At 39.4% G+C, this 23,724-nt stretch overlaps 1 protein-coding gene across 3 annotated transcripts in view; it reads right to left on the bottom strand.

Moving 5' to 3' along the window:
- Window positions 1–23,724, bottom strand: part of vps13b (vacuolar protein sorting 13 homolog B) — a 288,855-nt gene that overhangs the window by 205,608 nt on the left and 59,523 nt on the right. For all 3 annotated transcript variants that reach the window (XM_086154801.1, XM_086154799.1, XM_086154800.1), the window contains exons 17-19: window positions 20,014–20,198; window positions 8,369–8,503; window positions 7,598–7,777 (exon numbers count right to left, since the gene is read on the bottom strand). In XM_086154801.1, coding sequence (XP_086010927.1) covers window positions 7,598–7,777; window positions 8,369–8,503; window positions 20,014–20,198 — 500 coding nt within the window. The remainder of the gene's footprint in view (window positions 1–7,597; window positions 7,778–8,368; window positions 8,504–20,013; window positions 20,199–23,724) is intronic.

Raw genomic sequence — 23,724 nt, 5'->3', positions numbered from 1 at the left:
TACTCAGAAGCACATATTTGTGATTGACATGTTCAATCCACTTAAAACAGACGTGGGTCACATACAAAGTTTCAACCTAATGGCAGTATTTTCTGCTACAGTATGCCAATGCACTAATGAAATAAACAGAAACATATTTCAGATCTCGATTGTGTCTTGTATTGTTACGTCACAATTTAAAGGGTTGACCTTCCACTCAGAATTAAATCCAGTAGCTCTATGTTACTACCACTTAAAGAAATACCCATTTGTTGTTCAAATTCTGTCAGCATTGTGCCGAATGGCTGATTGTAGTTCTTCATCCCAAGGCTTGCTAACGTCACTAACTTGACAGAGCCTTAAATGTTAACAGTCATTCAACAAAACACTGACAATTAGCCATTTGAAGAGTTTGTTGGCTTTTATCATTCATCTCGACAGTATCACATATCTGTGCAACTAATGAGGTTGCTACAACATATGCTTGGTCATGGTGTCAATGGTGTCTAAAGCTTCAAGTGTTGAGAAAGAAAAACAGTACCAGACTGGGTTTTTGAGTTCACTTTTTAACTAAATGGAAATGTCCTTCATAGTCATCTGCATAATGGCCAGGTGCACCACTTCTTCTGTAGTTTACAGTTTTTATTAGATTTATTAACATAAAAAAATAGGAAATGGTTAAGTGGAAAATATCAACAAGTCTCTTATTGTCACAAAAAAGGGAAACCTTTTGACTCTTCGTGGGCTGGCAGCAGTTAGTTACATAATGTCTTTTAGGTAAGGGTCTCATCTGCAATGTACAGCATTACTAATTTGATATAGTGCTCCCACAGACAGTGTCCACTGTGGTTGGCAATCATCTGTATTTAATATAATTTTTGGCTGAGGCCATTCAAAACATCACAAAACTCTGTTCCAAATGTATTGGATCATGTGAATTGTGAATTTTGCAGGTATGATATAGATCAAGCACCTTGCTAACTGAATGTGGCTTCCAATAAAATAAGCAGGATGCACTCAAGAGATGATCCACTGCAGCAGGCCTTGATTTGTGGAAATTCCAACCTATAGACTTGGGCGCTGAATTGAAAATCAGTACCCAAAAGACTCCACAATACTCAAAAAAGAGGCTTTTTCTGTTTTGCTAATTTGTTTGAGCTACATTTAAGATATATTATGTAATAAATAAATGTTTTGTTCAGGTTGTGATATACATGTATGTATGTGTGTGTATGTGTTTGTGTGGAGATGATGTACAAAAGAAGAACTGCATCTTCGTTATGAAAGGACTAATTGCATCTCCACTTTCACACGGTGAAAAAGGATTTTAAATGATAACTAATAGAAGTGAAACAGCGATGACCCTGAATGACCTCTTCACAATCTTCAAGGCCAAATCATTATCTCCCTCTCCTTCATTAGTGCCTTTTTCATGAAGAGTTTTCAAAACGTAGCTATAAATGTGCTGTGATATCTTGCTGATTCCTGAGGCACAAATCTTTTAGGAAAGGTAATCAAAAGATTCATTGTTGTGCTTACATGATGAGCTTCTGTTGCAAAACATTAAAGAAAATTCACATTTTAGTGTGCTGTTGGAGGCAAAACAAGGCATCACAGCGGTGCAGTTATTTAACTAAGAACCACTCAATTTATGAAATGATCAAGATTTCCTAACATGTTTGGTTCACGGCCAGAATATTGTAGAAGGTATTGTTTCAACTGGGTTCAAACTGATTTCTAGGTACACTGTAAAACATCACTCAACCAAGCTCCATTTGTGTTCCCTTAATCTTCTGAAGGAATATGATCACTGAGACCCTAGTATTCATTACATTACTGACACCAGTTACCCATTTTTAATTTTTTTTTTTTTTCTGTACTTCATCGCTTTATGGGATAACTTAAATTTCGATTTGTACTTGGTGGCTCTCCACTTTGTGTATGGTCCGAGCTTCTGTGCATTCACGGTGTGCATCCAAGGAAAACTAGTTCTGGGCAAAAAGGAAAGTAGTGATATCATGTAAATGTAGGGGTCAGCCTAAACAGGAGAGCCAGCCCCAGCCACACTCCACCCTAACCCTGACCTCAGTGCAAGATTTATCCCCCTGTATGTTGTCTCGAATCTCTACCCCCCCTCCGACCCTCAGCCTCACGCTCCAGCCGGTCTTTAAGCACTGTGAGATTGGCCTAAGTAGCCCAACACTTTACAGATGAACAACTCCAATAATGGGCTGTGATTGACCTCAAGAGCCAGTGCTGAGTGGGTTCCCTCGGGTCTAATCTCCACATTACCTGCTCTGCTTCTCACACACTGACTGTTGGTTGTGATGGCCAGGGCTGTCTGGAAGATTTGGACACTTAAATAAATAAACAGAATGAAATATACTGCTCAAAAAAAAAATAAAAGGGAACACTTCAACAACACAATGTAACTCAAAGTCAATCAAACTTCTGTGAAATCAAACTGTTCACGTAGAAAGCACGACTGATTCATTTTGACTTCTTTTAAGGACATTAGATCAAAGTTGGATCAATGTGTTTTCCACTTTAATTTTGAGCGTGACTCCAAATCCAGACCTCCATGGGTCAATAAATTTGATTTCCATTGATAATTTTTGAGGGATTTTGTTGTCAGCACATTCAACTATGTAAAGAACAAAATATTTAATAAGAATATATCATTCGTTCAAATATAGGATTTTATTTTAGGGTTCCCTTTATTTTTTTGAGCAGTGTATTTCAATTCACAAAACCTAAGAGGGCATCAGAATCTGTTAATCAGATTCTGATCTGGTCTAAAAAGTCCCAGAGCCATTCAATTTGCTTTGAGATTAGCTAAATAGATTGCTTTATGGTGTTTTCTCATTAAAAGTACAACACTTTGAAACCTGCTTGTCTATTGTAAGTCTTTTTGCCGAAGAAATCACAATTCAGCGGCTTAAAACCATCATGCTGCTGCTGAAGATGAAGCCAGACTGTTTATTTTACACTCACTGGAGTTGTAATGGATTTAACATGCAAATTATTGAAAAAGAGTGTGATAGATAGATATATGAAAGTCCTTTAGAGGCCTTTTAAGGCCTTTAAAATTTATAATGGAGGAAGCCACTACGGGAAATCCCAAAATTCACACCTCATCTATAATGCAGCCCATTCAATGGCTACAGTTTCAAAAAAGAGAACATATGTGGCAAGTATTTAAATCTGGTAATGCACAGCCGAGTGTGTGTAGTGTGTACGTGGGGTCAGATCAAAGTAAGGCGGCGCTTCATTCCCACCTGCTCTCATTAGTCTTTGGGTCTGCAGGCTCATATTGTAAGATCCCACCTGTCTCTAACTGCTGTGAACAGGTCTCTCAGGATGGATGGATGGATGGATGGATGGATGGATGGATGGATGGATGGATGGATGGATGGATGGATGGATGGATGGATGGATGGAAGGACAGATGCACAGGCGTGTGCGTGCGCACACACACACACACACACACACACACACACACACACACACACACACAAACTACATAAAAGGTAATGAAACTGCCTTGAGACTAACTATTGACGGTAACATAATTCATTTTCCTGAATTTGGTCCACAGGAATGTGGACCAAATCCGGCTAGTGTAAATCATTAATTCCTGAAAATGCACATTTAATATCTGTTGTGAAGCTAAATTGTATCGCATTACAGTGCCTTGAATATCAGCAGGGGATTAATTCTATAAAGCTTTGATAATTCTTTCCAGTATGTTTAAATTAAGATCACTGTTTCGCCCCTACTCCCACAGCTTCCATGGTTTGGTAAAGAGATCAAAACTTGAGGACTTTATAGGGAACATCTTTAACATTTGCTCTACTCTCAGTGTGCTTGATTAAATGTAACATCTTGAGATCCCAAAGTTCTGAGAAAAGCATAAATCATTGTCTCACAGCTGCTGGCGTGCCTGGGGAGAACACATGCTATTCCTCACTCACTCACTCACACACTTTCTTTTTTTGTCTTCTCTATGACCATAAAGCCCAGCCGACCCAATCATTCCTCCTCCAATTCAAGTCACAGTGTTGGAGTATAGAGGGAAACACCTGCAAGCTGCTGCTCACCCTGCAGTTCAGCAAAAAGCCCAGCTCCTCACTTGTCCCTCTATTCTCTGTTATTGGCCCTGTCCAAGGCCCCCATAGTCTTTCCCATCAATCAGCAACGACAGCCACCACACAAAGCCAAAGAGGATAGTCAGCCAGCCACTGTCTGTGGACAGAAATGATCAAGCTGTCTCCTGAGAAGACTAGGAGGTCATTATGAGTGACATGGTCAAGAATTTCTATTCCTAGTGATCTCTTAGGCCCAATTCTACTCTGAATCCTATACATATGTAAAAACAGTTATAGGTTGTTCAGATTTTCAGCACAAAATCATAAATGACTCAGTTACTGGTTATGACTGTTGGACTGGTACTCGCAAGAATGCAATTGAACCTCTGATAATATATGAGCACTGCTTAGATCCCTTGACTTCATTTGATGCCTACGAAGAATATCCATTCATACCATTTCATTTGGTTAAAAGATAATTGAGGTGACAGACACAGGGATGGGCAACAAAACTGCTTTTATCCTGAATATGGAGGCAGTAGGCAAAAGAAAATATGCAAAAATGGCCAGCCCAATTGGTACAAGCGGGCCAGCAACAATAAAAACTCGTAATCTACATTAAATGTTATGTTTGCGCGTATAGCTGAAGTAATTTGTTTTTTCTGGAAATTATCGTATAATGTGTGTGTGACAAATCAGGTATGGGCAGGTTACATTTAATTAGATCCAATCCTGATGCTGTTGAAAATGTCTGTCATTTTTTTTGTCACTTTCATAATCCTCTAAAGTAAATTGGTAATTGTTTTCAATTCATTGGAAAACAATCAGACAGACAGTAGATGCTTGGTTGGGATGAAGTGGGAATATATGGCATAAAAACAAACAAAGAAGATATATATTTGTGAATGTGTGCGTATTTTGCATGCTTGCATGCGTGCATGTATGTGTGTACACGATGCTTTGGCAAGAGTGCTATAGGCTTGGTTGATTAATCAGCTTCTATTACAACAGCTTCAGACCAAATATATCATATCAGAATTACCCTCAGACATCAGCTTTCACTTATTCAACACTGGTAGCTTGATACTTATTACCGACACTCCCCACCTCATTTCTTTCTAAAATAAATATACTGCTTTGACAATGGGTCAGATAGATCAACTTTTGTGTTGTATGGATACAAAAACCAGAAGCAGCTTATCAAATGTAGAATAAAGTGTAAAAGTTGATTGTAACTCATTATCTTAATGTTTTCAGTATGTCTCCAGTTGAAAGAGTAATTTTTCTCTTAGTCCCTTACCAGAGTCCCGCACTCCATATATTATGATCACAGTTCAAGAATTTGCTAAATGGAATCAACAGGCCCACATGGGACGAATAAAATGTGTTTGATGCCAAGGCCAAGTGCTCCAACAATTCAGAAGTGTCATGATCGCAAAATGTTGAGCCTCTGAGTTGGTCCTATGGGAGCAAGGGGTGCAACTCATTTAGAATGGTGCTACTCCACCTTTCATCTTTGGCTGAATGAAGCGTTGCATTCATCATTCCATTAACACTGCTCTAACAGGCTCCCAGTCACTCTGTGGATGACAGCGGGGACATGTGGACTGACCCAAAGCTTTGATGTAAGCCTGACCGCTGTCCAAAACACAGACATCCAAGTAGATATCCAAAATGTTGTGTTATACACACATGCACACACTTCTCAGTCTCTTTCCTTGACAAAAGATACATATGGACAGGGAGGCAGAAATGTAGCAGACTGGTGAAATTGTTACTGTTAAAAACACAACAGACTTTGACAGTATTGACATATAGATTGTTGGTCAAAGCATGATTACAATGCAGAAATACTGCACTACTGTCTGAGTGTGAGTGTGTGTGTGTTTGTGTGTGCGTGCGTGCGCACACACAATGTGTGCGTGCATTTATTGTTCCGCTGCTCCAATTACTGCATGCTTCACTACAAACTTCAAGCCAATAACAACTTATAACAATCTATGAATGTAGACATGACACTCTTCAAATAGAAACTAAGTACAGAAAAGAAAAAAAGACAAATAATAAAGTACCAAAGCTGTGAGTACAAATCTCTGCAATCCCACATCTGTTGGAGATATACTGTATCTAATGCTTGTGGGAATCAGCCCCCTTACCTCCCCTTCATCTTAATCTTGTCTCCCGCACTTTTTGCTTCCTTTTGGCCCTCTATTCTTCATTCAGATCAAGTTTTAATATTTAAAAATATGCACCATCTTTATGCTAAAATAATGTGCTCTCTACATCATGGGAATTGTTTGACTGACCAAAATTATCTGAGTCTGAAAATGGTCAAAGAACGTTCTGTGAGAAATAGAACTCTTTAAAAAAAATCCTCTCTTATGTCTTTGCAACATTTTAGGAAATATATTCATTCACTTTGCGAGCGTTAATCAAAATCTAACATGTCTATGAAATGCAAGCTTTCCAATGATTCACGTTCTCACTGGTTACTCGGAACAGGACTCTGATGAGCAGCAATAGAAGTCTGATTATAGATGAAGTGCCAAATCCACTGCCTCAAACCAATTCTATCTTTTACCTAACTCCACCCTTTAGCAACAGATCTCCACTCCCCAGTCTAAAATCACCTGAGGCCAACCATTGACATCTCTGTGCTGACACATTTAGGACCCAAGGGCTTGATGATGATTCAGTACTTGCTTCGTGGGATTGCAAAAGTCAAGGCCAAACAAGAAATCTCAGCATCTCTGTATTAAAAATGATGTACAGGTCTGACTCAGTGCTACAGGTGTATTGTTTTACATTGTAACCACAGGATTCTCCTGTATCTGCTGGTTTGTGAAAAGGAATTCTTTGGGAATGGCCAAGAGAGACCAGCACTGAGGTCCAAAATGTAGGAGAGACTGTCAATCATATCTCAAAGGATATGAAGGTTCTCTGTGAGCCCAAAAATAAAGTCTGGAATGGGGAGGGGGTTAATGATGACATACTCCTCGCTAAGAAAATAAAGTGCCCCAGGAAAAACTTTGGCTTACATCAACACTGAAAGCTGACATGGTGAGGACATGCCTGGCTTATGATACAGCTATATGAAACATACCAGGAAGTCCAACTGCCAAGTCAGACACTACATTATTTTTTTGGTTATTACAGCCTATATTGCTTTTAGAAATTGTTAGGGGAAACAAACATCCATAAGAAATTAACCTTTTGATGTAAAGAGCTAATCAAAACTGCAACATTACATCATTGCAGGCTCTGATATAAATAAAGGCTCTTAATCCATAGTAGCCTGTTTGACAAGTCCTCTTAAGACAAACATATCCTGTCAAAAGCATCCCGGCATTGAACACAGTCATCAGGTTTACCAAAGAAGTAGCAGAACAGGGTGGAGTCAGACATCGCCCAAATTGGACATGGAATACTGACAAATAAAGCCTGAGCAAACAATAAACCCATGATCCAAAGGGTGGTGGGCAGAGAAGAAAATGTTTTGCAAGTACTTTAAATATTTCAGTAGCATTTACCTGAATTCCTGCAATCATCTCCTGGCTGAGGAACCTGAACAGAAAATGCCAGCAGGTCTGGAGCCAGCAGAGACTCAGGCTTGCGGCTCTCATTTAGCCAGCGGCTCATATGAAGGTCTTTTGTGTCAGATGGGCCCTGGATCAGAGGGACCAGCTTCTCCTTAATTCCTTCCCCCGAACCTGATGAAAAGCAGTCAAAGTCTAAATAACGATTCCCCCAAATGATTTTTTTTTTTTTAATTTAAATAGACATGCAAAGATTTCAGAGCGGCACAGCAGTGATAGACATATCACACATGTCCATTATAATAAAACAATTTCTGCAACTTCAATAAAAGACGCCAAGACTGAATTAAAATAATTTTGAGCGACTTTTGAGCAAATGGAAATATTGTGAAGGATACATCTTAATTTCATTCAGGCAATCATCTGGTAGAATTACTGCTACTTCAATTTTGATTGTATTTATGCATCAACAGCTGCAGTAGATCTAAGCTCCCTGGAATCATATGTGGAGTGTGACCTAGTGATCTCTAGTTCCAATAATATCCTTGCCGACAATGATATGGCCACAGTCAAATGACAATGTCCTGAGAGATGACAGCAACTTAATCACACATTTGGGGAAAAAATGACATAGAGACTGAAAACAGAAAGAGAGAGAGGGTGGAGTTTGTAAAAGAATAAGTTTAAGAAAGAAAAAGAAGAGTCTAGTCTGTCTCTCCCTCCTACACAGGCAATAAACTTTTAACAGGGCACAGCTGCACACACCTGGGGTCCTGGCACACACTTTTACAGCTCCCAGGGTTCCTGAGGCGCATTTCACCATCGCACGGCTGCAGAACTTCAGCTCAAGGTTTTGGACCGAGCCCTCAAGAGTCGGTGACGGGCCTGGAGATTTCACACCTAATAAAAAAAAAAGGCAGAGAGAAAAGGGGAGAGGGAGTGAAAAAAATGAAGTGCAGTCTGACAGGTTTAAACACCGCTGCGGTGGCTTCGTTAAACACTTGATTGGGCTTTAATTGTTCTTGACCCTTTTTCTCCGATGTTCTGGGAAGCCTGGGCTCTAAAACGGAGCTAGAGGGAATGCAACACTCAGACTTTTATTTCTACGATGCGAAAGAAATGAAAACGAAAATAAAATGAAATTCCATTAGGATGCGACTTGAAAAATATTAACTACTGCCTTTTGAGTCAAGATCCTAAATTGACTCAGATGATTTAAATATGCTATCATCAGTAAATGTCTAATCTGTTTTGTTGCTAATATAATGCTATTTGTGTGTATTTATGGATGAATGAGTATAGTAGATAATCAGAATAAGGGATGGAAATTGGACATATAATGACATCTAAGTCCTACTGTTTTAAAAAGCTGTGATATGTGGGGGGAGCAATACAATGTCATATTATAAGAAACCAAATTAATTTTTTTGTAAAAGAACTTGAACGATGAGAATAGGATATAACTTTCAAAACAATATCCAATACAGTCATTCCTGTATCCAGCTTAGTGTCAAATATAGCTCACCAAACACAAGCATTACATCACAGAAGCATCAAGTGCTCTTCACTCTATGATTATTTCTCTTAATGGCAGCCTAGAGTGGAAGAACCTTCCGTCTGCCATTTTTCCAAAATGAAATGATTTGCACTGTGGTAAGAAGGGGATTACATACTCACTATTATGATATGTCAATGTTATTTCTATGGTGAGAGGCAATTTCTAACTGGAGGAGTAAGGAGTAATATCTGGATGGCCATAAGATATTATAGAGTTTAGGGAGTTATGTGCCAAACCGCCTGTTGAGAGAAGAGAGGAGGATTCATTCATCACATGCACATTCTTCCAGTAAGCTGGAGCTGTCTGAGAAAATCACACAACATTCTTACATCACCTGTTCCGATAAGGCTTTACTTCTCAAAATAATCCCCTCTTACAGTGATAACACTTCATTTTCTACAAGTCCCATTACACTAAGACTACAACTCACTGTGTCTTTTTCTGTTAAATGTTGGCCATGTCATACTAAGATAAACAAGTCAGAAATAAAGTAAGTACAAATGAAAACATTTCACTGGATGTCAGGAATTTATAGTCCACTGGTGACACAGACACTAAATCTTTAGTGTATCCTATTAAGAAGCCTGTGAGAGACCCTATGGTTCTTACTTGACAACCTCTCTGGAACTTTAGAATTTATCAGAAAACTGGGAGAAAATGATGCTTTCTCTGCTCCATCAACACTCCACAACCTTCTATCCTTGAAGTTGTTCCTCCTAAAAAAAACTAACTTCCCCTCCTTTCTTCTAGTCCCTTGGGGTAGAATGTCTGAAAGCTGCATAAACTTTGGTCACGCTGATGCTTTTTTTTTAAATTAAAGTTTGCATGATTTGTATATGTCTTTCAGGAGGGAAAAATAAGACTATGGTATGATTACTGTAGCTGACCTTACTCAACTAGTGCTTGGACAAGGCAGGCTTAATTCAAAAGAGCAGGGAGATCAATGAGGGAATAATTCAGGTAGAAACATTTAAAGAGCACGTTTAACCAAGGGAATTACTGGCAATTGCCAAAATCTTTAACCACTGACTTCCCTCCTCTCCCTCTCTCAGACAAATTACTCAGGCACCTCTTCCTCTCATGATGTGACCAGATGGAGGATGGGAAGGTTAATAACCATACTTCTGTTTTTCTTGCTTGCCACTTAATTCATTTGAAGTTCCAACTATACAATTGTCTGTTTTGAGTTATTCCTATACACTTTCAGTTGCCTGTTTTCTGTGCCCACATGGCACATTACCTGAACACAGCTAAAAATCCCAAATCATCCAGCCATTGTTGGTGGATAACAAGATAGACAAAAAGGATAAACTGTTGACGTCCTAGTCACTGATATGACTTCAAATTATGTATTCTTTGCCAAAAGACCGAGGAAGAATATTGGCACGAGAAGCCGTACAAGCTCTAGTTCCGAGTGACTCATTCACCAGCAGCACCATGTTGACCACCACACTCGCAGGAATTGAGGGTGACATTATGAAAGAGAAAAGTATGGTGGGTCAAAATGCAGTAGCTGCATATGCAGCCATTAGTGTTACTTCAGTTTTATTCGTCTCCTAGATGACCTCAGAATACCTTATAAAACTGTAATGTACATTCATCTAAATGTGTTTCCATCTATAGATGGTTCAACACCTGTTGCATTACGGACCATTTCAAGAAATATGAAGACAATTATTGATTCAAAAGAATAAAGTTGACAAGTTTGGAATAACATTTCAATTTACAGAAATGACTCCAGCATTTTATTGTATTAGTCATCCATCTTAAATATTTGATTTAATTTACACATAGTGATGACAAGTTTTATCATAGCTGATCTTATAAAGGTTAAAGACAGGATGCATTTTGGTCAAAAGTGCTGTTTCTTTTCCTCATGTCTTTTCCTTATTATCACTACTATCATATCTAATGTTATTGTGATATTTTTGAGCATTTGAAATTCAAACAGGGGGATCCATGAATTAATGAGCAAAAACAAATATTCTAAATAATTCTCAACTGGGCTTTTAATGTGCAAAATCTCTAATACATCAGAAAAACAACACTCTCAGGCGATTTCTTTTTGCGCTGACAAAACAGGGTATTGCTAAGATTGGATTTCCAGATCCAATGGCCAGTTGGTCTGGAGAAAAGGCGGAGGGAGGAGGGGGCAGTGATGGGTAAGGCTCCTTACCAACAAGTATTTCCCTACATATTTGATGCTTTTCTCAAAAATTTTTGGAGGCAATTCAATATGGCTGAGGTTATCCTCACGCCTTTGTTCATTCTTTAATAACTATCAATAGGGGTATCACTGTAAAATATCCCCTTTACCCGCACAGATCTCTGAAAGGGCACATTGCACCTGCTGGGGTGGTAGTTGTTGCATGGCCAGTTCTTGACAATGTTTTAGCCAGCTGTTAAGACAATAAAAAATGGGGTACACAGGAAGAGCATAACACACGGGGTGGTAGTTTGCTGGATTGGACTGTGGTATTCAGTTTGGTATATGTGTGTTAAGCAGTGTGTGTATTACAACCAGACGTGTGAGAGTTTTCAACGTGTGACTGAGTGAATGAATGCGTGTGGCGCTGTAAGTTGTCAAACCAGGGCAGGTGCAAGGAGCACATAAACACACAGCTAGGGGCCAGGGGCTACAGCACTCCATCAAATGCCATGAAGGCAACTGTGGGCACCTGGATTTACCATCCTGAATAGTGAGTAGAATGCAGAAGAAAAAAAGAAAGAAATGAGAGAAAGAGAAAAGCAAGAAACAAGAAAGGAAGAAAGAAAAAAAAGAATATAAGAAACAAACAAAAACCCTACTGAATATGGGCCTAGGTAATCGTGTAGCGGTCAGGCTTGAGTGAGATATCAGGATTACTCAGGAGCCAGTTTTGATCACAATGGGTTGACAATGTATATGATTAAAATTTCCTAATATACAGATACTTGTAGTACCAAAGGCTTAGAATCTGGCAAAAGGCATTGCAGCTAGGGGTCCAACCGACAAAAAGAGGTAGACACAAACAAGTTGGGTAGACCGAAAGCAGCCAGCTGAGCCATTAAGTGTTGATGCAGAAACAATAACTGTCTCTCATAAGTCAGGAGGGGCTGAAGTAGAAGCAGTAAGTAGGAGCAGGTCTGCTGGCATCTGGTCTACTACTGACACGCAGCAAGAATAAAGACACATGTAGACAGTGGAAATCAAAAATGGACAAGGTAGTTCGTGAAGAAGCAAACACTGACATTAAATCAGATATGGGAGTGTGCAAACAGAGAGAAAGCCACTTTTAACTCCAAATATGTTTGTCTTCAATGAATTCTTCTTCTTCTGCCAATGATAAAGTGAGCAGCCAACACTCAATCCTTGACAGTAATTACAACTCATTTCTTAAAACTTTGAATTACATAATTTTGCAGAATGTGCTACTCCCGCTCATTTCAAATACTACTTCAAATGTATTTTACATTTGACGTAACGGCCAACAAAACATCTACTCAACATCTCTTTCAGGATGAATTGAGAAGAAAGTCTTTACATTAGTCAGGATATCAGGCAATCGATAATACTACTTACAAAAAGGGTTCGGAAATTGTAACATTCCCGATTATGAGAAAACCTATCAATACATATGCACATTCCTTTACAATGAATGCAGGGATAGTGCTTTAATGTATCCATGTGTTTTAACGCTACTGGCCTGACAGATATAAAAAGTGCAAGACACATGCTAATAATTGTCTTCACATCGTATATAAACACACGGAGGGGAGTATGAGAGGTTGTGTGTCCAAGTGGTACTTGTTGCAATACATAGTGATATAAAGACAGTGATGGGGTGTAAGTGCTGGTGGTAGCGGAGGCTGGGGGTCTAATTTTCTTAATTTCCACCCCCTCCAGGTGCTGCCAGCTTTTCTGTCTGCCCACTAAAGCAGTGACACATGTTCTCAGCTCATTCAAACTGTGGTTCCCTCAGCCTCCGAATTACCACAATTAAGGAGGCTTCATGCGGAAGCAATTTGGCCAACACTAATGGGCCTGGGCAGTAGGGTTTAGAAGACAGTGAAAAAGTGAGAAGAGAGTGAAAAATAGGAAAAACCAATGCAATGCAAACTGGGAGGAATGGTTACAGCATCAAAGAAATAGATGAGACGGTCCGAGAAAACCAGAGAGACAAATGTGTGAGGAGTGCTAGAGAAACGAGCGCCGTGACATAAAGAATTCCCGCGTTGCCACTTGTAAAGAGAGATTTCGCCAGTGGTGAGATAGGCCATTAAAACACAGTCTTGGATGAGAGAGCATGCCTCTCAATCTCCCATGTCCCAAGCCTAATGCCGTACCGGCAAATATGGTTAGCATAAGAAACATTGGTATTCTAGCTTTGATGTAGCGACCAGAATGGAATTTCACTGCGGTTCAACCATGAGAGATGCCCAAAACTACAGACCGCAGCTAATGATGCTAAAACCAGCCTCTCCATCACTAAACACCGTTCGCCCCATGCTTGCTCTTTTTCACATACATTCTCATCCCCTTCACTTTTGGAAAAGTGAGAATGAAAATTAAAAAAGCAACCGAGTAGATCCATCTTACTTATCAATAATCAAATGAGACGATGAGATACTATCAACATCGTCGACAACCACATAAACATAAAGGCTTTTATTGACTATGCTTAAGGTTAAACCTATGTCTTAGGCTAAAATTTGGTTTTCTTGGCGCTTCTATAAAATTAGTAAAATTAGCAAAGGACTTAAGTTTAGCTTAACATTATAAGTGAGAGTGATACAGAGAACAAGACTAGACACAGAGAATAGGGTTAGATGGTTAGATTCTGAAGAATCCTGTAGAGTAGCCAAAAGGAAAAGAAGATTTAAAGTGAGAGTGATCCATTAAGTTGACAATTTACGGAGGAAGTCCTTTTCAAACCAAACAATAAAGAGAGAAAACTTAATACAATAACAATTAAAGCTTCAAAATGAAGCCTGTATTGCATTCTTGCTGTCATGTAAGCCCACAGGCATGAAGCCACATTCGCAGAATTATTTTGACTTGAGTAAACAAGTCAAAATAATTCTCCAGATATTTTATACTTCAAAATTGTTTTTACTGATTACAATGACTAAATATACGTCCTGAAATGTCCTTTACCGAACCTTCTGTGATTTGTATACCTTGATGTATCATCCTACATCTGCTAAACACATCGGCTTTTGACATATTGTGGAGGCCTACAACTATTTACCATGGTAACGTTCAATAAAATACGGCCTCAACGGGTTTTCATATCACATTTCATTTTATATTCTCATGAGTTGTATTAAAACACTGAATGACAAAGGATTGAATGTACAGACTCTCAGCTCTGTTCATGCTGCTTGAAAGATCAGTTGAGAGAAGTACTATAGAAAAACTTCCAATGACGAACCAAGATTACAAAAATGAGGAAAAATCTTTGTGATCAAATGCCATCTTTTCTGCCAGTCCTATATTAGATTTTGTGTTAGGCAGTGCCATCAAAACTATCAATGAATGTCAGACTGCAAAGATAAAAGGTAGTACATTAAACCCAGACTTACAGTTACTGTACAGGGATCATCCATGTCGTTTAAAATGCCTTGGATCACATCTTATTTCCCATGACAGAAAAGTGGGCTACTGTTCAAACTGACAGCAAAGAGAAAATCCTTGGCGCATACATACTTGACTTCTGATTTCATTTAAATATCAACTTTCACCAGCCGTTTCTAGATGGTGTGAATAAAGAGAAATAATGAATGGAGAATCATGGTGAGAATAAAAAGGAAGCCCAAGTTCCCAGATATGTATGTGTGTTCACGTGTGTGTGTCTGTGTGTGTGTGTGTGTGTGTGTGTGTGTGTGATAGTAGATGAGAAAAGGCTTGTTTGGTTGATTTGAGATTCTGTTTGATGGTGGGGCAAACCTCAGGCACTTCATTTTCATCTGATCTCATCAAAGTTTTAATTGTCCATGTAATCCCATGTGCAGTGGTGGAACAACATAAGCTCAACAAACTTCTGGTTTAAATCGATTGCACTAGCTTCCCTTATTAGCTCTGGATTGAAGTAAGTGACGGAGAAAGAACAGAGATTCGGGAAAACAAAAGAAAAAGAGGAAGGCACATGTCTGGATTGACTTAAAACATCATCAAAATCTGCCAGGAGTAGAGCAAAGCAGTCTGTGGCTCATTGAAGTTTCCATTGACAAGAGCCGTCTCAAGTTCCATCCAAGATTTATTTATCGGGTCTCTGATGCTGACACAACGTGTTTTTAATGTCAGAAATAACTTTACGTATGGATGAGAAAGTCCCTCTTGCAACCCCCCCTACTTTCCCTCTGTCCTGATGTCGATCCGTGAAACAGACTAGTAGACAGGCAGATTTTTTTTTTCTTTTTTAAACCCAATGAGTTACCTCTTCAAAGAAGAATGGATACTTGAGTGAGGGGCCAAGCCACGTTGAAACAGACATCTCGGGGTTTTCATTAAGCTTCTCATCTTTTTACTGACATTTGTGACAACCACAGAGCCTGAAAAAGGCCTCTGCCATTCTTTCATTCACTTTCATTGTGATAGAATAAAAAAAGGCTCTCCGTGAGCCGAGTGCATGGACCTTTTATATGACAGAGCAAAACTGAATGATCCCCTGGCTTGTTTCAATTAATAGATGGGTAACATGAATTCAATGAGCAAAAAAATATTTCAACAAAATCTTCCACAGGAAAACCGTGAACGCAAATGCAGCGTCCTAAGTTCACATTCATAACCTGTGTAAAACTAAGGACATCTAGATCGGGAGATTGATCACATAGGGTAGAAAGAAGTGTGAGAGGATGGATGGCATGTTCCCAGACGAGACAACAGAAAACAACAGTGAAATTATCATCTTTCACAGATGACCACTTTAAGGTACAACATAGAGCTATTACCACTGATTGGTCAGCAGCGTCACAGGAGGATTTGCGTCAGACCCATACTCCTGAAAGCAGTTAGATCACAGGAATGTGAATTGCTGGTCATGACAGCAGCCGCCTTTTTCATGCAGTGCAAAAATGCGTAAAAAGTGTTGTTGACTAGGTCTTCTAAAAGACTGCGTTTGTTTTCAAGCAATGTGAAGAAAGTATAAATAAGTGTCTCTAACACAACCTTGCTTAGTAATTTTTATTTTGATTTACATATATACATAATATTTGTGGAAATACTAAGGGTTTGAGCATTTACCCCTGTTTCCGACTTCTCTTTTGTTCCAGAATAAGTTTTAAAGATGAGCATGCATCTTTCTTAGAAAACGTGTGCAGCACATTAAATTGTTAAACCATTTTATTAATGGGGTTTGCCCAAAATTCTCAGTCCCTCTACTTTCTTCTTTTTGTTACTTTTCACTCTATTGTTTTTTTTAGTTTTTATTTTGTTCATTACCTGGTTAATTTTCTCTTACCTTGTTCTTTTCTCACTACATGTCATACATACATTTCAATCATCTATATCCTGGGCATTTAATCAGCACTGGACTCCTCTACTGGCACACAGTCCATCCACCACAGACTATTGCTGCCACAAGGCCAGTTCTTGTTGCAACTTAGGAGCCGATTCCATTCATCCATTCATTATCTATAACCCTTATTACGCATACACGGTTGCAAGCCCAATTAAATATGGGTGTATGATCAAAATGCCCTTAAAGGCTTCAGCGTCAAGTAAAGGATCAAAAAGAAACATCTTAGAAACACCAGCGCTTGATCACCATTAGAATTTGAAATAAGGATTCTAGGAAATAAAAAGGATTTACAACACATTACAATGAGGGTTTTCAGTGACACATTCTGCAAAAAAAATGTATAAGAAGCTTTAATTTGAACTTCAATACTATAAAGTACTCCAGGTAAAAAAAGTACTCAAAGTACTTTAGTTCTTTTTGACATACTATTTTTTTTCACCTATTGGAACAGACCTATACACTGACCAAGCTGAACAGACGTCACCCTCACTATCACTATTTACTGAGATAATGCCCTTAACCACTGTAAATGATTTTGTATAATGCACTTTCCTTTTACCTGAATTACATATTCTAATTACATTCTTTTTCACATCATATTTCTGAAAAAAAAAAAGTAAGCATGGAGCCTATGGGTGGTCACTGGTCAGTATGCCACTGAATCTGAGGTTAGCGGTGGCTCGAAACCATAGTAGGCAGGAATTACAGGCTCTATTCTGCTACTGCTGCTACTGCAAACCACAAAAAAATCCTTGGAAGAATAAACAAAGGACAAATATAGTAGGCACACGCCACTGACAATCACAGATGAACAGGACAGACGGGTGTACGGAATATAGAGGAACAATTAGGCTGATGTGAGCCAATGAAAGAAAAAAAAAAGAGATGAATAACAATTTAAGAAGTTAAAAGGGAGAAAAAAATGAAAAAAACTAGATATGAACTAGATACCTAGCTTTGAAAGGTCAAGGCTGGGTAAAGACAGAGGTGTTTCTGCCCTCACTAAGCAACAGAGAGAGTGTGTGCTAAGGGCATTGTAAGGAGGAAAGAGTGCATAAAAACTGTCACACTTATTTCTTTCTCTATGGGCCATTTCTCTCTTCCCACCAGATAGCCAGACATATAAATGCAGAGACCATAATAGAATATCCCACTGTTGTGACCTTCACAACAATGCATTAGGAAAGAATCAGTATAATGTGTCAGTACACAAGACTTTGGGCCTACGACAAGCTGACTTCCACAGTACTTGAAATGAACCTCGGATAATCAGTTTTCTATCCTCAAAGAAATGACACTAAAACCGCTTTTTTCCTGATTACAATCAATAACGTCAGAATCAAACAAAGTCTAAATTGCATGTGTTTCTTGCTGGGTTACTGTTGTAACTGCAGCTGAGCAGCATAGAAACTTAAGGTCTTACATGTCCTTGCGGCTGTGTTCCAATGATTTGCAATGACTTAAAATCTCTGACAGCACTTTAATCTCACGCCAAATATTATTTTTTGGAAAAAAAAAGAACCTTCACTGTCTGTCAATACCTTGAGATCAAAACTGAGGCGTTGTTGAGCTTTCCTCGTGCTTTCAATTTTCTTTGGATGAGGGAATGAAATCTCAAACCCAAATGGCTCCCCCACGAAGGACACTGACCATCTGTGTTATCAGCTATACACGATATGGAACACCTTTCCCTATTGAAAAACTCTGTAACATCAAAAGGGTAAAAGGGAGGGTAAATTCCTAAAGGAAGGGGGGTTTAAAAAAAAAAAATCACATGTTCAAAGTTAACAGCTTTAAGTGCCATGTCCAGTGTTGCACGCATGCGTGTGTCAGTGCACGCAGGTCTCCTGCTGTTTGGTAAATCTTTTGAGCATCATAACAGAAGCTTTTACCACAAAACCTGATAGCCACATCGAGCAACCTTATTGTACAAAGATGCAGCTGGCACTACGATGGCTAATGCATTTTACCACACCAATGATAGAGGTGACAAAATACCAAAATGTGGATAAAACAGCCCCTGCCTTTATCATTTAGTCCAGAATTTGTGGATCTCAAATCAGATTACGAAAAACAACAAGAGCAAAGCAGAAAAAAAGTAGTGAGTGGGGAATTACACCATGAAGTCGACCACAATGCCCACAGGAAATAAAACTGCAGGCAAATTAACCACAGCCAACAAAGTGAACAATATTTTTCTCCAACTTTGTCTGATTTGATATCTTGTCTTTTTGTCCTCCTTCCACGCTTAAGCCATCACATCAACGATTGAGAGGTTTTGGACAGCTAACATGTAGCTAACTGCCTATGAGTAGCACCACAATTTCGTAAACAGACACAAAACTGGAGATGTTTTGTTATATCATAGGAAACACTGCTGTTTTTTCCCCCACTAAACGGATACTTACACAACACATCACCTATTCCCCTTCACTCTCTTTCACTCTCTTGCCTTCTAAACCCTAACTCTTTCCCCCACTGCTCTTTTTCTAACCTGCCAGCACATGGACCAGATGTGAAAATGCTTCTCCATGTTGCTATTCAAGCCCTGTTCCAAGAAAAAAAAGCAGAGTTAGGGGAGAGGAATATTTGACTTCACTCTGCGGGAGACCAGTTTCATAAAATTTGGCGGCTACACAACGTTGAAAAAGGTAGCATGGCTGGTCTGGCAGAGGAAGACTGTTGACGGCATACCAAACAACATGATCCTAATGAGTTGGAAAATCCCAGGCCCTCCAGAGGACTGTCCAGATGCTACCGTCATGAGAAAGGCTACTGTTTCACTGATTTCAGGCTCCTACACTGTTTTTAACAAGGGACAAAATTTATTGTTTTACCATTAAGGCATTCTCAGTGACATAAAGCACAAAACAGTTTTAGAGGTCCTTTACATTTGGCAGCAAGTCTAATACCCCACAAGACAGGATAAACTATATGTCCATGTTTCAAAATGATTTGTTCAAATGAAAAAACCCTTTAAGTTACAAGTTGAATTGGAAACATATTGCAAATAATTGGTGTTCCTACTCGTGATGACACTAAATATCATTCAACTCTGTCATACAGCCATTTAGTCATTGTAGAGAAATGTCTAAAACCAAAATGAGAAACAGACCCAAATTAAACACTCTACAATCATTAAAAATTAAAGATGTCACATTGTTCTTTATCTCACTTTTGCTCCTTTTATAAAACAGTCCATGCCCCATGACGGATCTCCATCAAATGCCCGGAGTTGGACAGACAAATGGCATATTTAATAGACATTCATATACCCCAACATTTGCATATAGCGAATGGGTGCAATGGTTCAATTAACTCAGTGCGGATCAATAGAAAATATTTTTTACCTGGGGGTCTGTACACTTCATTGATCAGGGTTTCACTGAGTGTCATTGGAGCTCCATTCACCATGCTATGGGTCCAGCTATGGTAAATGGCCTGGAGCAGAAGTGTCTGTGCCCTCGTGGCCTGCACAGTGAAGTGGGGAAGCTCGAAAATAAACTCTGTCGTATGGACAGAGGACCTTTGGCTCCTGCAAGAGAAGGACGAGAAAGATGGGCTCAAGGAGAGAGTTAAGGGACAGACAAATTTATTTTGATTGCGTTTGATTAATTTCAATAATTGCAAAGATTTTTCAGGGAAATACTGAACACTGGTGGAAAACAAATGGATCCACACACTATCACTAAAATGAGCTCAATAATAGTACAAGGAGCAAAATCTGTGGAAATACATTCCAACACCAAATGGAGAATGTACCGAGTGCAAGACAAGCTTTTCTCTTGTATTTGGCAGGTAGATGACGTTTCCCTCTTTGCCATTGACTCTTCTCTCCCCTCCGTCAAAACTGTGATGATGATTTATGTGAAAAGATGCACAGCCCAGAAACCTGACACTGAAAAGAATTTCTGCGCATTTAACATTTCATCCGTCTCAGTGTGTGTGTGTGTGTGTGTGTGTGTGTGTGTGGTGTTCAGGGAGATGAGGTAACAGCAAAGTCAGATGGAGTCCTCCAAGCCTCTGTCCATCAGAACATTAGTAGACCATGCCCTCATTTATCATCTGACACACACGTGGGGATACACAAATATCTCTCACTAATACACAACTATATAATTCTTACGTTCAAGTATTTTCTTCCTTTTTATTCACTTTGTAATCATTGCTGCATATCCAAAAACTCCTTTCGCTCATCTACAGTCCCAAAGACACACATCATTGCACTCACTGCAATCAAATCTTATATTCAAGTCTCATCCCTACTTTCTGCCCAGCATCAAGTAAGAGTCTTCGTTTATAAGGTCCATCAATGACATCAGCAACAGCAGATGCAGGGATTACCTGCAAATTCAACACAACACACACACAAACACACGCACGTGCCCAAATTAAGGTATACTGGAGCCTGAAACAAGGCAATAAAATTAATGGCACACTTGCCATTAGGACTGCTGAACTCTCTCCTTACAAACCTGCAGAAAAGCATCATTGTGCCATCCCTCGGTTTCCTCTAAGCTGGGCTGGGAAAGGCTTGGTCTGAGTTTGAATGTTTTTTAAGTACCCTGCCACAATGCTTTAACTGATTTTTGTGCACATATGTATGCTCACTTGACTACATATTTCATCAAAAGCAAAGAGGCATTGCCCTCCAAGTAGTGGTGAAAATAGAACTGTGACTAATTCCAGCGATGGCTGTGGCATGTCAGGAACTAGCATCACAGTTCATTTAATCACACATCCATTTTGGTCTGATCCAAGTCAGAGTGTGGGATATGTCACGGGGTCTCTCCCTCCACTCAGCAGCTCTGCAATCGTTTAACTCCACTGTTTCCCTCCCTCTCCTTCTCTCTGTGTCTCTTTATCTTTCTCTTTCTTCTGCTTCTGGGTGGTTCGACAGGGTGACATGAGCTGTTAGCTGCACACAGGCCGGCCCAGAGTTCTTAACCGCCTGCTGTCTTGGAGGGGTGGGGGGGTGGGTGGGGGGGCTACTATGAGACATAAAGCAAAGGAGATCAACATGAAAAGCGGGGGAGAACAAGAAAGAAGAACATGCGAACAGAGAAACTCCAAAAGTGATGGGGTGAACAACTTTACCTGAACAACTAACATATTTTGAATGAAGCACGTGGCGTATTGGGAACAATCACAAACCATGGAATGACATGCTTCTCTTTTGAATCTCACTACTGTTGCATGCAGTACAGCGGGATATTTAATACTTTTTGGGTTTTGTGTGTGTGTGTGTGTGTGAGAGAGAGAGAGAGAGAGACAGAGAAAGAAAGACAGACAGAGAGAAAGATGGAGAGAGTATGTTTGATTGTCTGCAAAAAGTTAGGTGTCGCTGCGGAACAAAAGAAAGTGAAGGGGACGCTGCAACAGTGTCCCCACATGCAGAGCAAATGTGCCTGCAAAGCCACTTCAATGGGACGACTGGCAAAGGATGAAAGTTTGTTGGCTTATTCAAGTGTTTATAGCATTTCAGAGAAGCTGTCATGTGCATGTGGTCTCCTAAAACTTTAATTATGCACCTGTTTTTATTATAATATGCCCAATTCTTCGCAAACAGCAACTTGGGTCTTGGAGTTAAATGAGAAGCAGAAACTCTCATTAGGGTGTTTCGGGAAAGCTGGATGTGAAGACAGCCAGGCACTCATCAGATTTCATTAAGTAGCTGGCACAGTCCGTGTTTCTTGCTACAACATGGTAAACAGATTTCTGGCAGACATCTGTTTAACTGTTACCACAAACTCTGAGGGAATCAAAAGCGTCCAAGAGGAGGGGGTAAAAATAGCAGGTCTCTAGGTCTCTGACCTCACTGGTGTCGTTTAAGTCAATAACTTTGCTTTTAAAACACATAGAGGACACAGGGAAATTTTTAAAGCAAAATGTAATTACCAGGGAGCAACGAAAAAATTAGGTGTTTCAATTTCAGCTCATGAAATGTGTTGGATGTTTTTTTTTTGTTTGTTTGTTTTTATTTAATCAAAAGTCAGCCTCATTCCCAGATCCGTTCTCGACAAAACAGCTGTGACTAAGGAAAAGTTTTTTAGATGAAGAGTGGGCCACTTGGCGGACATGCTGACTTTTTGGTGAGGTTACTCACTGACTGACTGGCACAGTCTTTCTGCCCACTGTCCCTGTCAGAACCAGGCAAAATATTGTATGGTGTGGTGCAGAGGGCATGAGTCAGAGTTATGAATACCATAACAGCTGTGGTGCTCTTTGACTAGTGTTTCCTTTGTGTACATGTTAAACTGTTACTTAAAACAGGAACAGTGAATAATTTTAGTCATTAAAATGAATGATTGAAAACTTAAGTGAGTAGACATAACAGTGGACCCTTAAAACGTTTTTTGTTGTTACTCAAATAGATCCAGTCATGGCTGAGAGCCACTGAGTGATACATTATGCAATTACTAAAATAACATTGGCTTCCCAAGTATTACCTTTCAAATAAAAAAGCCATGTTGTCTCCAACAGAATTAAAATTCATTCGGGCCACCTTTTCTTGGGCTATCTGCCTCTTGGTCTGATCAAACTTACAATGTGTTTGTTTCACTATATTTGGCAGATACAAGGTTCTATGACCATAGTCTAAGATTTCTGTTTGAGAGGGCACTATTCAACAAGTGCCAATGGGCGAATAAATCATTCCATACAGATCCAAACATACTGTTGAAAGTAGACAAAATGTTCTGAAAGCTGACCATTCCAACAAAATTGCAGCAAATTGTAATACCTGAAGAGCAAAGCGATTTTTTTGGTTTCAAAATACTCAATTCTCTCTGATTGAAATATCATCAACAGCAGCTGGTCATGCGTGCAGCGTCCCAGAATACAAGCTTGGAGCCTGCACAAAGTTTCCAAACAATTCATTTTTGCTATTACTCATGTCCTGTACAGTAACAAACAGCAGTTCCCTCAAATGTTTCCAAAACAGTGGGCCTGGTGCAAGTTCTCCATCAATGTACCACAGAGTGTGTAGTCTCACTCAAATGTATATATATGTTCCCTTTAATGGGTGGGTTTTGTCTGTAACAGGATCAAAATGGGAAATT

The sequence above is a fragment of the Fistularia commersonii genome, chromosome 11 (genome assembly GCF_037954325.1).
Source record: "Fistularia commersonii isolate RoL2024-O1a breed Wild chromosome 11, RoL_Fcom_v1.0, whole genome shotgun sequence".
In the NCBI taxonomy this organism is placed as follows: Eukaryota; Metazoa; Chordata; class Actinopteri; order Syngnathiformes; family Fistulariidae; genus Fistularia; species Fistularia commersonii.
The sequence above is the reverse complement of the archived record's forward strand: the minus strand, read 5'-3'. Positions and strand labels throughout refer to the sequence as shown.